Source organism: Gobio gobio (genome assembly GCF_949357685.1).
Source record: "Gobio gobio genome assembly, chromosome: 22".
NCBI lineage: Eukaryota > Metazoa > Chordata > Actinopteri > Cypriniformes > Gobionidae > Gobio > Gobio gobio.
In genome coordinates this window covers 34,278,316-34,291,182 of record NC_137118.1, presented here as the reverse complement: position 1 = coordinate 34,291,182, position 12,867 = coordinate 34,278,316, and the positions used below count along the sequence as shown (strand labels likewise).

At 38.5% G+C, this 12,867-nt stretch overlaps 1 protein-coding gene across 6 annotated transcripts in view; it reads right to left on the bottom strand.

Moving 5' to 3' along the window:
* Positions 1-12,867, bottom strand: part of nf1b (neurofibromin 1b) — an 82,539-nt gene that overhangs the window by 63,830 nt on the left and 5,842 nt on the right. For all 6 annotated transcript variants that reach the window (XR_013815626.1, XM_079805419.1, XM_079805420.1 and 3 more), the window contains exons 3-13: positions 12,588-12,671; positions 12,229-12,419; positions 12,029-12,135; positions 11,838-11,905; positions 8,286-8,361; positions 8,036-8,193; positions 7,396-7,569; positions 1,745-1,873; positions 1,410-1,484; positions 1,176-1,307; positions 4-138 (exon numbers count right to left, since the gene is read on the bottom strand). Coding sequence is in view for 5 of the 6 variants with exons in the window: in XM_079805419.1 (XP_079661545.1) it covers positions 4-138; positions 1,176-1,307; positions 1,410-1,484; positions 1,745-1,873; positions 7,396-7,569; positions 8,036-8,193; positions 8,286-8,361; positions 11,838-11,905; positions 12,029-12,135; positions 12,229-12,419; positions 12,588-12,671 (1,329 nt within the window). In the remaining variant the exon portion in view is untranslated. The remainder of the gene's footprint in view (positions 1-3; positions 139-1,175; positions 1,308-1,409; positions 1,485-1,744; positions 1,874-7,395; positions 7,570-8,035; positions 8,194-8,285; positions 8,362-11,837; positions 11,906-12,028; positions 12,136-12,228; positions 12,420-12,587; positions 12,672-12,867) is intronic.

Genomic DNA, 12,867 nt, shown 5'->3' with positions numbered 1-12,867 from the left:
CACATGCAGCATCAATTTGGGATCTGCATGGATGAGTTTCACCAAAGCCAAGAGCAGATACTTGTGAATCCTGGTGTCTAGATCAGTGGTTTTCTCTTTAAACTTCAGACTGCTCATTTTCTCCTTAAACGTCAAACTCTGAGAGGAAGACGGAGAGAAAGAAGTAGAAACGTGCATTGGGTTGGACATGCATTAAATTGAATCAAAATGATTCAATTTATAATGTTACAAAAGACATATTTCATTGTAATATTTCACAATATTCACAAAATTAATAAGGGACTTATTTTACATAATTTAGCATTTATGACATAAATGACATTTATGCATGACATACACATACATACATACATACATACATACATACACATATGAAAATGTCATAAATGCTCAATTATGGAAAATAAATATATTCATAAATTGTATTTAATTTATTTATAGCATAATTTATTTATGTATTATTTGCATATATTTTTCTATCAGTCATTTTTCCTCTTTTTCGAGAGTTTGATTTTTTTTTTTTGAAAAGTCATTTTCAACTAAAACGGAATAAAAAGAACACGAAACTTCTGTATTAATTTCTGAGATGACTGGTCGCCACTATGAATTACATATGATCAATTATGTTACAGCCAGGATTAAAGTAATTATATTCCTCAAAATTCTACAAACAATACCCCATAATGACAAGATGAAAGAAGTTTGTTTGAAATATTTGCTAATTTATTAAAAATAAAAAACGAGAAAAAAAAATTTAAAATCACAAAAGGCGTAAAATAAATAAAGGTGACTCGACTAATTATACAACATAACTATTTTCAATTAAAACGGGATTAAAAAAATACTAAACTTATGTATTAATTTCTGAAATGACTGGTTGCCACTCTGAATGAATTATATATAAATAAAGTTGATATCTATAATATATTATAAAGGCGCTATATAAATAAAGGTGATTTGTCGACTAATTATACAACATACAGTAGTGATTATGTCATAGACCGTCTGGAACATTTATTATAGCATACTGTATGCTGTTTCACATACTGTCTAAAAATAGTAGGCTGTATGAAATAAATTGTGCAGTATGCAAGTATTCTATTCCAAACATCGGCCTAAGACATCTAGCAGGACACTAGAGGCCACATATCTAAGAAGTTTTACAGGCGCCTCACCGGGGTCATACGGAGGGGGGCGTGACTGCTGCAGCCCTGCACAACTCTCCCCAGAGTCTCAGCAAACATGAGCCGCAGCTCTCCCGAGTAACCGTACACGGTATCGATCTTCGGCCACCAGTCCAGCGGGGACTAGATCATGACAGAAGACACACAGAGGACATTTGGACACCCTGGGAGTGAATCAGACATCCTATCTCTCTGAGGTGAACTAAGGACACCAGGAGCACTTACATTAGTGATGATTCGGTGGAGAGAATTCACCAGCACAAAATGAAAGGTAGGAGGTGAGGACGGGGCCAGACACACCTTACAAAATAAGAAAGAGATTTGGTGCATGTTCTTGGGACAGTGTATAAATTTAACAAAAACGTACAGGTTTCATTCTTATCAATATCACCAGATAACAAATGAATAACTCAAATTAATTAATGAATAAATAGGCAATATGGTTTTAAGGAATTATAAACATTAACACCATGATTTTCTGTAAGGCTGCTTTGAAACAATGTTTATTGTGAAAAGTGCTGCATAAATTCATTTGAATTTGACCTGACTTGTCCACACACCTTAAACTGCTGATTGTTGTGCGGGTTGATTCTGAAACAGGAGACAAAACAGTCGATCATTAAGTCCACGTCTGCACTTTGGCTCCCTGTGCCTCTGGAAAACGGCTTAGTTGGATTAAACAGCAACCCCTGGAGACAAAGAGACAACCATCATTGAAAGGGACAGCATCAACAAGAAACATTCAGACAAACTTAAGCCGCTGCGAGTCACCACACTAGGGTACTGTGTTCGTCCCTTCTGGAATCTGACAAGTTGAGCTGTGGTGTTTATGTGGGTTATGCAGGTTTAAGTCCTGCCTGCAACATTTCACAAACTCCATTCTCCTTCTTATTGCTTAAGCCTACTGTATCATATTTAGGGCCAGATTTACTAACAGCTTGCACCAGCGCAAACCATCTTTTGATGCAAAATGTATGGGAGGAGAGTATTTAAATTAATCATGCAAGGTGATTTAATAAGGTTTGCACTCGTCAATTTACTGGTATTTGCGCCATTATTTACAGACCCAAAAAAGCATGTCTCTAACACCGGCTCCACACCGCACGCGCAAGCAGTGCGTTGGCAGGGCAGAAGCAGTGCGTATGGAGAGCAGGAGCAGCTGAACCGTGGCTTGTGTATTGCAAATACAGATGAATATTGTCCATTCTGTCACATTTTCCGGTGTTCTCCTCCGACCCCTGTCTGTCACGTGCTTTGATTTATGATGAGCAGCATATCTCTGCTGCAAATGCGACCGTGTTCCCCTCTGTCTCAAACACACATGCATAAAACATGTCGTATATAAGTAGTATCACATGATAAATGTAACATTAAAAGTTAAGATAAGCCTCTAGTTTTAGTCATTAAAACGGGCCTTTGAAGTTTGGGCAAAAACTTCTGGCAGTGTTGTGTTTTCGTGTATTTCTTTTTAATGCTGGATGTCATATGGTGATTGTGAAACACACGTAACACTTCACCACATGATTTCCTGGTGAAATATGTTATTTTTCATGTTAATCAGGTCAATTTTGATCAGAACAATGCACTGTGGCTTTAATTCAGCGTGAGCGTCAGCGTTTGGTCACCCTAGTTTACATGGGCGGCGAAAAAAATATGCGCTGCTTAAGCTCTGCTAACGTGCGCAGTGTGAAACCGGCCTAGTTTGCGCTGCACTTGGTAGATTGCAGGGCCGGACGATATGACCTAAAATGTAAACCTTGATTAATTGAACACTTTACCTCGATTACGATTAATAAACGATTATTTTGTGTGTGTGTGTGTGTGGGGGGGGGGGTGTTCTATTAGTAGGATATTTATTTTTTAAATAAATTAGCACCGTGAGAGTAGTTATCTGAATGCATTAACGAGAATGAGACTGTGTGTGTAAATTAGTCATACCGTCTCTCTATTATTTGTGAAGCTGTGCGTTGTATGTGGTTATTTCAAACGTAGAAAAAAAAATTGCTATAACTTTTGAGTTTCTAAGCTACTTTAGTGATAAATGATCAGACCTCTCTGTGCACGCGATCTTCACGTGATGTGCGAGCTACTGTCTGTATAGAAACAGAGCGACACGCGTCATAATCTGAAGACCACGCCCACCGGGGGGGAAAACAATCCAACGCTCTCCATTGACTTTGCATTGCGTGAGGCTGCCTCCTTGTCATTTCGGACTTATAACAAAAAATAGAACAATGTCTGAATGTGACAAAGTGTACAGCAAACAAGCTAAACAAAACCCACAACCAAAAACCCCAAAGTTTTTATAAGCTGTTGACCCAAAAAACGAGCGATTAAGGACAAAAAAGTGGATACAGGCCATTGAGACAGGGCGTGACACGTTGTATTACACTGAGAAGTACACACACTACAGGGGAAGGTAATCAGCGACAGGAAATAAAATATATAAACCTGACATTTGGATATTTGACTTAAAGGGTTAGTTCACCCAAAAATGAAAATTATGTCATTAATTACTTACCCTCATGTCGTTCGACACCCGTAAGACCTCCGTTCATCTTCGGAACAGAAATGAAGATATTTTAGTTGAAATCTGATGGCTCTGAAAGGCCTCCATTGGCACAATGCACGGTTCACTCTCAAGACCCTTAAAAGGTACTAAAGACGTCGTTACAAAGTCCATCTCACTACAGTGGTTCTAAAATAACTTTATAAATCGGCGAGAATAGTTTTTGTGCGCAAAAAAACCCTAAACAACGACTTACATAGTGATGACGATTTCAAAACACGGCCTCATGAAGCTTCGAAACGTTATGAATCATTGAGACGAATCATGATTCGGATCGCGTGTCAAACCGCCAAACTGCTGAAATTTGGCGATTCAAACCGCTGATTCGACTCACTGATTCATAACGCTTCGAAGCTTCATGATGCCTTGTTTTGAAATCGTCATCACTATGCAAGTCGTTATTTAGGGTTTTTTTGCGCACAAAAACTATTCTCGACGATTTATACAGTTATTTTAGATCCACTGTAGTGAGATGGACTTTGTAACGACGTCTTTAGTACCTTTTAAGGGTCTTGAGAGTGAACCGTTCATTGTGCCAATGGAGGCCTTTCAGAGCCATCAGATTTCAACTAAAATATCTTCATTTGTGTTCCAAAGATGAACGGAGGTCTTACGGGTGTCAAACGACATGAGGGTAAGTAATTAATGACAGAATTTTCATTTTTGGGTGAACTAACCCTTTAACAGTGACAAAATGTTTACTGCACACATTTGCATACTGAGTGTCAGGATCCCAAAATGTACCCATTCTTCCTGCTGAAGAGTCACGTTTTACTGCCTTTATCCACTTTTGTCTCCTTAAACTCTCATTTTTTTGGGTCGAGATTTTATAAAAACTTATTTCTGTGTTTTTTTAGCTTGTTTGCTGTACACTTTGTCACATATCCGCTTTTAGACATTGTTCTGTTTTTTGTTATAAGTCCGAAATGACAAGGATGCAGCCTCACGCAATGCAAAGTCGACTGATGGAGATGGAGAGCGTCGGATTGTTTTCCCCCCGGTGTGGGCGTGGCCTAAATACGCTCTGTCTGTATGAGTGCTCGTGAAGTGTGTCACAATGCATACGCAGTAGCTAAATATAATGATACACATCCAATGGTCTAAAATCACTTTAATGTCCAAACTGGCAAGCCTTAAAACACATACAATTGACAAAGTTTACTGAAGACGCAAGTTAAAGTCATCTGGCTTCAGGGCTCACGCGTTGTCAGCTCACGAGCACTGAAGTGCTTTGTTTTCCATATTGATGTTATTGAATGGCGTAAAATCACTTGAATTTTCAAACTGGCAAGCCTTTAAACACATTGACAAACTTTCGTGAGGACGCTGTCTGCGTGTGTTCACCATGGTGTTGTTGACTTTGTGTTTGAGTTCGCCTCCATGTTGCTTCCATGCCACTGACTGGACTGGGCGGAGTCATGTGACTACGCGCGCAGTAGTTTGTTTTAAAGGGGAAAGTATTAAAGGGTTAGTTCACCCAAAAATGAAAATTAGCCCATGATTTACTCACCCGCAAGTCACCCTAGGTGTATATGACATTCTTCTTTCAGACAAATAACATCAGAGTTTTTAATCGGAGGCCTTCTGAAGCGAATCATTATGCAAATTATCCCGCTGTGTCTGTGGTTTTTAATTTGCACGTCGTCAGTAGATCATGAGCAGAACTTTCGACTCCCATCAGTGTTTTTTTGGAATTGTGCGGTCACGCTAATTTGCCCTATTTAGTTAATCTGGCCCTTGATAATTTTGCTGAAATTTCTAAGGCCTCTTAATTATCAGCATCACTAAAACTTTGCTGAAAAACCTGTTGTACACATTACAATCTACTACATGCCTTCTGTCATCTGATTGATAGTTTATACTTTTTGATTTATATGTTTCAATTTAACCCTGTTTTTATTTTTAGTTTTAATTATACTCTTTATTTTTATCTTTTAATATTTTTATTTTGTTGAGGCTATCTGGGTGGAAGATGTTGAGAGACGGGGAGCGATAAATAAGTGGGGTGGATAAACCATAGGTGGATGACTGATTCTGTGGTAAATGCAACGTGATTTAAATTTTGTTTGAGATATCACGTGGGCAAGGAGGCCGTGCTGTGAGCCGGTTAAAACCAAAGAAGCAGACAGCCAATATGGGGAAGTCCCAAAGTAAACCTGACTCTCCATTTTCTTCCACCACAGATAGGGGTTTTCATCTTTATTTTTTATTTCTTTTCATTCCTATTATAACTGTTTTAATTCTCTTACGAATATTTTTATTTCATTTCTGTGTAAAGCACTTTGAATTTCCACTGTGTATGAAATGTGCTATACAAATAAACTTGCCTTGCCTTTTTTAGCAAGTAAAAGGCCTTAGCGTAATCATAATTATTACATTTTATTTAAATAAAAAAAGTTTTGCTGTGAAATCTTTAATGTTTTTTTTATAAAGTAAATGTAAAAATAAATGTTGGTAACACTTTAGTTTAGGGTCAAATTCTCACTCTTAACTAGTTGCTTATTAGCACATATTACTAGGATATTGGCTGTTTATTAGTACTTATAAAGCACAAATTAATGCCTTATTCTGCATGACCATATCCCATAATCCTACCCAATTCCTAAACTTAACTACCTTACTAACTATTAATAAGCAGTAATTAGATGTTTATTGAGGAAAACGTTTTAGTTAATAGTTAGTTAATAATGAGAACTGGACCCTAATCTAAAGTGTGACCTAACTTTTATATTGTTAGTAATATTATTTCAAGATAAACTCTAAGTGGACTGAAGCAACTTAGGTTTACTTGATTATACATACATCATTTTTATTTTTTGAACTGCGTTAAAATGAGAGTATCAAATATGATACATCAGACTTGTCTATCTCTCATCAATCATCATTGTATTGCACTGCATTATATGTTTCACCCCCAAATCTGAAACGCAGAATCATTGACAACATTCAAAAGTCAACTAAAAACTCATCTCTTCCGTAAGCACTTAACCTCATAAAAAAAAACCCCTTTCTTTTCCTCTTTCTTCCCTTTTTCCCTCCCTACTCTAGCCTGTGCTACACTGAGCAATGTACACGGACTCAGTATTTCAGGAACTTGTTGTGCTTACTCGACTCTTCATGACCAATCGCTTCCTGTACTCCCAAGTTGTAAGTCGCTTTGGATAAAAGCGTCTGCTAAATGCATAAATGTTAAATATAATAAAAACTACTGAGCTTTGATCATAAATCTAAGCATTTAAATATCATCTTACTAAGACATATTATTGAGAGATATAAAGTGACAACTGATATTTATATGCATTATATGTTAGTCTCCTGATTTACAAGCTATTAGAATTTCGTCTTACTTTTTAGCCATATATCAGTAACTACACCAAATTGCATGTTTTTGCTCAGTTTGGACATCTGAAACTAATTAAGGTGTTTTTTGTTTTCCTCCTTGAGTATGAGTTCCATATTCTCCTCTATCTTACTATATGAGCCATAAACGCCTGATGTATCAAATACGAACACATATGCACATATGATTTTTCGGCTTTATTTCATATGTCAAGCTTACAGAGTTAATCATTCCCTGACAATTCAAACTAGCCCAAAATAAAAAAGTTGTAAACTCTGCCTGAGACACATATATGTCCATACCTTCAGATCCATGACAATGGACTGCACCAGCAGGAAGATGACGGAGTGATCCTCCCAGTTGATATAGGTGGACGCTTTGCACAGTTTAACACAGGCAATGGCTGCACTCTCCGTCAGCTGTTTGCTTCCACTGTGACCAGTCAAGGCTTTCCGAAGATTCTCCAAAAACAATTTCTACAGGGAGAAAAACACCACCACATGAATACACATATCTAAAGAAGAATTTAGTTATGGTTACTAGTCTAATATTAATTTTACAAAAAGTATGGCCATCAAACTATTAACTGTGTGATGTAGTTGTCTAGGTTGAGCATGTGTGTGAGGGAGTGTGTACATGTTTTTACAATATTAGTGAGGCTCAATTTCCTAATATGGGTTTTGTCAGTGGCTGATATAATGCCATATATAATATTAATAAAAAAATAATAAAAAAAAATAATTTATTCATTCATTTATTTCTATAGAATAAAATAAACAAACAAATAACAAATATCATTCAAAGGGGACAAGATGTACTTGTACACAATATTACAAGATTTAAAATGTAATTGCCTATTTAATATTTGGGTATTTTAATTTAAGAACAATAAAAAGGAGAAGATCTTCACAAGTACATGTGCACAAGTTTGTTTATGCTTGCCTTGTTGTCTTTAGAGTCATCTGACGTGTCTCTGGACATGTCTTGTGTGATGTCAGGACAAAGGATGAGGAGGATGATCTGCAGGGGCCAAACGGCTGCCTTCCTCTTTGTACTCTCAGCAAAACTATCCACCAGATCAAACAGCTTCTCAGCACAGTCTAAAAGGCACACACATAAGAATCACATATCCTCTCCAAAGCATACTGATATGCTGACATAGTAGTTACAGTGAGGTTTTCAGTTGACGCACCAGCCATGTCCGCCTGAGGCCTCTGGTACAGCCTGGTGAATTCATCAGGATAATTCTCCACCCAGTTCCAGAACGCCTACAAATACAATTGCATTAAAAAAAAGAAACACACACACACACACACACACTGCAGATGTTAGCTGCATTGAGACAGGACAACACTAGGTGGCAGCAGAGTGAATTTCTTACAAAAACCAAGTTACAAATCACCACAGAACATAAAAGTATCTTAAACAAAACTTTTAAAGGTGCAAAAAGTGATTTATGAGAAACAGAGTTCATATTTGAAATCAACCCAAACAAATACACCACTCCCTTCATTGCTCTGCCCCAAAATGCACAAACAAGCAATGCAAGTGGTTCTGAAATTAGAACCGCATACTAGTATACTAATCTTTATCATATCTTTCTATGGCAGAAATAGTAAGAGTAAAATGCTAGTATGCGGTTCTGAACTCAGCATGGGTGGCTCTGTATCATAGCTGAAGTGAATCAAAATAATGTTTTGAGAAAAATAAAGCAAAGATGATGGACAAACGATAAGGAAGAGCAAAAAATGTACATTGTATATTCTTTTGTGTACTAACAAGAGTTGCCAGCAGCAGCACACAAGCTCCAGACAAACAATGACACTCAAAACTGTCCTGTTACCATAGCTAATAGAACAACAACAGCATCTCTATGCTCTGTGAAACAGCAAAACCAATGTTGCTCATCAATGGAGCAGAAACAACGCAACCTTGGCGTCCATTTTCAGGCTTAGGTCTATTATTTCCACTGAGCGGTAGGGTACAATAAGGTACGCAAAGAAGTTTTGAATGGTACCAAAATCCCAAACCGTACCAATTTTTTGGGACCCTTCCGTTGGGGTACCTAGCATTGTAGTCCGGTACTAAAGGGTGGAGCTAGACTCAATGCACAACATTGATTGGTTGTCAGATAATTGTCACTTGCACATACTTTTTCAGCTGTGTTTTTCTTTGCAGCCTACATCCTTGGGCCTGGCTCAAACAGAGCGTGTCTTCTTCTTGTGACAAACAGCCACATGCAGAGAAGCAAGAACAAGATCTGCTGTGTGTCCTCCATTGTTGTTTACCTTTGTGCGAAAATGATGTGGATTGCTTCTAGGGGTTGCACAGACTAGTTGACTAATCGACTTTAATGCTCTGCCATGATGTTTACTGTCTACTAGAGGGCGCAACAGGATAAGACATTTCCTGACACTCACGCTGATATATAAAAGTTGATATAAGTTTCGGAGCTGAAAACGTCCTTGTTAGTCAAAGAAAAGCTTTTATTGACACCAGACCCAGTAAACGCTCTATCTCAGAATGTGCCTCCCTGTGACGTCAGAGTGTGGTGAAACGCCGCCTCAACAGAAGAAGTAAGAAATGTAACATAAATAACATATAGGCGTTCATGGAGCTAAACCGGATCGAACTTCCAAGCAATAAACATGCTGCATTAGATCAATTCAGATTCCAATATTATGGATGCATGGATGAACTTTATTTTTAATGAAGATCCAGCTCACGTGGGGAAGACATTGCGTTTGTTCCTTAATTTAAACACAGATTCGTTTGTAAACAAGAGACTGGATTTGCAGACAGGATGAGTTTACAGGATGAATGAAGCGACACACTTATGTGAGTAAATGTTTTTTATATGTGACAGTATTGCATTGTTACAGATCGTTTGATATCTATTGATTATGTGTCTAACTGAACATAACTTAGCACGCTGTCACAGGCTGGAGAATCCTTTATTTGAGCTGTTGTTGGTTCATTGTGCTGCAATTTGTGATCAGACTCGGACATGTATGGGCCAGGGCTCGCAAAGCCCAATGTCCCGGGGCTATGTGTTTTCCAGACGGGCTAAAACGTATCACAGCATCATCTTAAATAGTGAAATAACATTCCTTTCTTGGTGTGCATTGTTCACTCTCTTGCCTTGATATTTGAAGGAGTTTTGATCATGCTGATTGGCTTGACTCTTCAGTGAGGCTTATGTGTGTATGTGTGTATGTGTGTGTGTGTGTGTGTTAGTGATGCAGGGTTCGCAGTTATATCCAACAATCGGGGCGGGACAAGTGATAAAAAATAGCATTCCAATTAATTGCGGGTGGATGAGAGATAAATCATTGTGTTTATTTGATAAAGACATTTTGCGAGCCCTGTGGGCGAATCATTCCGGTTGCCGTTTTCCCACACACTTTCAAAACAATTCCCCGCGTGTACTCATGGGGGAGCCGAAGCTCATTGTAATATGCAAAGCTTATCCAATCATAGCAGTGGGCGTTTACTTCCAAGTCTTCAATGCGGCACACCCATAAAAACAGAGCGTTCCATGCGAGAGGCTCAAAACCAGGGTAGAAAATAGCCTATTACCGTATTTTCCGGACTATAAGTCACACTTTTTTTCATAATTTGGCTGGTCCTGCGACTTATAGTCAGGTGCGACTTATATATCAAAATTAATTCATACTGACTGACAAGAATAAACATTTAGCTACGTCTATAGCCGCAAGAGGGCGTTCTATGCTGCTCCTGTAGCCTACCCCTGAAAAAATTAACTGAAAACTGAAAACCTGTTAACTGAAATATTAACTTAAAAGACAACAGAGAAAGACTGAACACAAACAAAATGCCCCCCCATAAAGAAAATCCTATTCTGCAAATTACAAACTGCAGGAAACATTAGTAAAATATGCAGGCGAAAACGGTAATCGAGCAGCAGAAAGAAAGTTTGGAGTGAGTGAGAAACTTGTGAGGGACTGGTGAAAGCAGAAAAGCTAATCGCGGACTGAAAGCAAGATGGCCAGAGCTGGAGGAACGAGTTCACAGATGGGTGCTTGAACAATGCTCTGTCGGGAGAGGCTCAGCTGCACGAGACAAACGCTGCCAGTGTGGATGCTCAGCGGGCGCGCGCGGATCCCGCTCTCCATACACACTGCTTCTGCCCCACCAAGGCTTGCGCGTGCGGTGTGAAGCCGGCGTTATAGTCCAGTATAATCCGACTTATAGTCCAGTGCGACTTATATATGTTTTTTTTCCTCTTCATGATGCATTTTTTGACTGATGCGACTTATACTCCGGAGCAAATATAGTCTGGAAAATACGGTACTTATTCATTATGATGTTTTTGAATGTATAAACCATGTGAACGTCATAAGTTGACCTCAGACAACAGTATAAAAAAAAAAAAAAGAGCCAGTTCATGACCCCTTTAAAATGACAAATAGATTCATGAGAGCTCCCCACAAGACATGTTTGATTATGCCATCTGGATGCTCAATTTATCGGGTGAATGCACGTTTTAAACAGCTTATTGTACAGGTAAGGTAATCACCAATGCGCTGCTGCATTGTAACGCTTACATATAGCTCACACATCACATGGCGATCGCGCAAGCCACAACTGCCCCATTATAATAGAATTTTAAATAGTCATTATACTGTTATTAAAGAGTGACATAGCTGCAATGTGTTTTCATGTTATTATTATTATTAATAATAATAATAATAATAAAAATAGTAACAATAATTCCACCTACCTTCTCTAAATTATAAATGACACTCAACTGGGCTGGCTTCTTCAAGGTTTTAAATTTAAACCCAGTTTCTGCAAGGAGAAAAGATTTACTCTTTAACATATAAAAAGGGGGGAAACAATTTTTAAAAACTTTTTTCCCCTGTTCTCTTTAACATTTTATAGTATTAGAGCTTGAGTTTGAGTCAATCAAACCTTGCAGTAGGCGTTTGAGTTTACAGCAGTCCACGTTGATGTACTGGATGAGCTCGATGTCATGCACGTCTACGTTGTCCTCAGAGCAGACGGTCAACTCCTGCAACCTGAAGAGAACCAGAGAGACAAAGCGAGTGAAATCAGAGAGATCAAATCCATTACGGATACATTCATTCATTCATTTAGTCACAAGTATGCACCTGGTGGAGATGCGGCTGAAGACAGCATTGAAATTACTGCAGCTCAGAGAGAACAGAACCCCACAGGCTGAGTTCCTCAGCTCGGCTGCGTGCTGGTTTCCCTCACGGAACGTGTGGATGAAATGACAAATCTCGGGTAACAACTGCTTCACGAGCATCGTCTCGTCCAGACGCATGCTGTCCTTTGGTTGCTGATAGAGAAAGAGAGATTATAGAACTCATTTATGGGATATTTATCAACATCTAGATGTGCTTCTCAGAACTTGAGAATGAAGAATGAAATTGAAAAAGCAGTAATCACACAACGGTGACAGCTCATGGAGATGAGAGACAGTGAAAGGTCTGCAATCGTCTCTCACCCCTGCCAGGCATTTCTCTAGTGTGTCCATGATGATAAGCTGCGACAAGTAAAGGTTCTTCTCCGCAGTATCCCCAAATATTCGCTGTAGCAAGAGAGATGACAAACTAAGCAAGAGAGAGATCCCAACATTCTCTGCCATAAAACGCCAGCTTACAGAACCATCTTCGGCAGTCTAAAAAATGCTCACAGTATCTCCGCTCAATATTTTTTCAATAGCTAACATAAATATCTAGAAAACATGGAATAATGTTGTTGAATAGGATCAGTAAAGATATAAG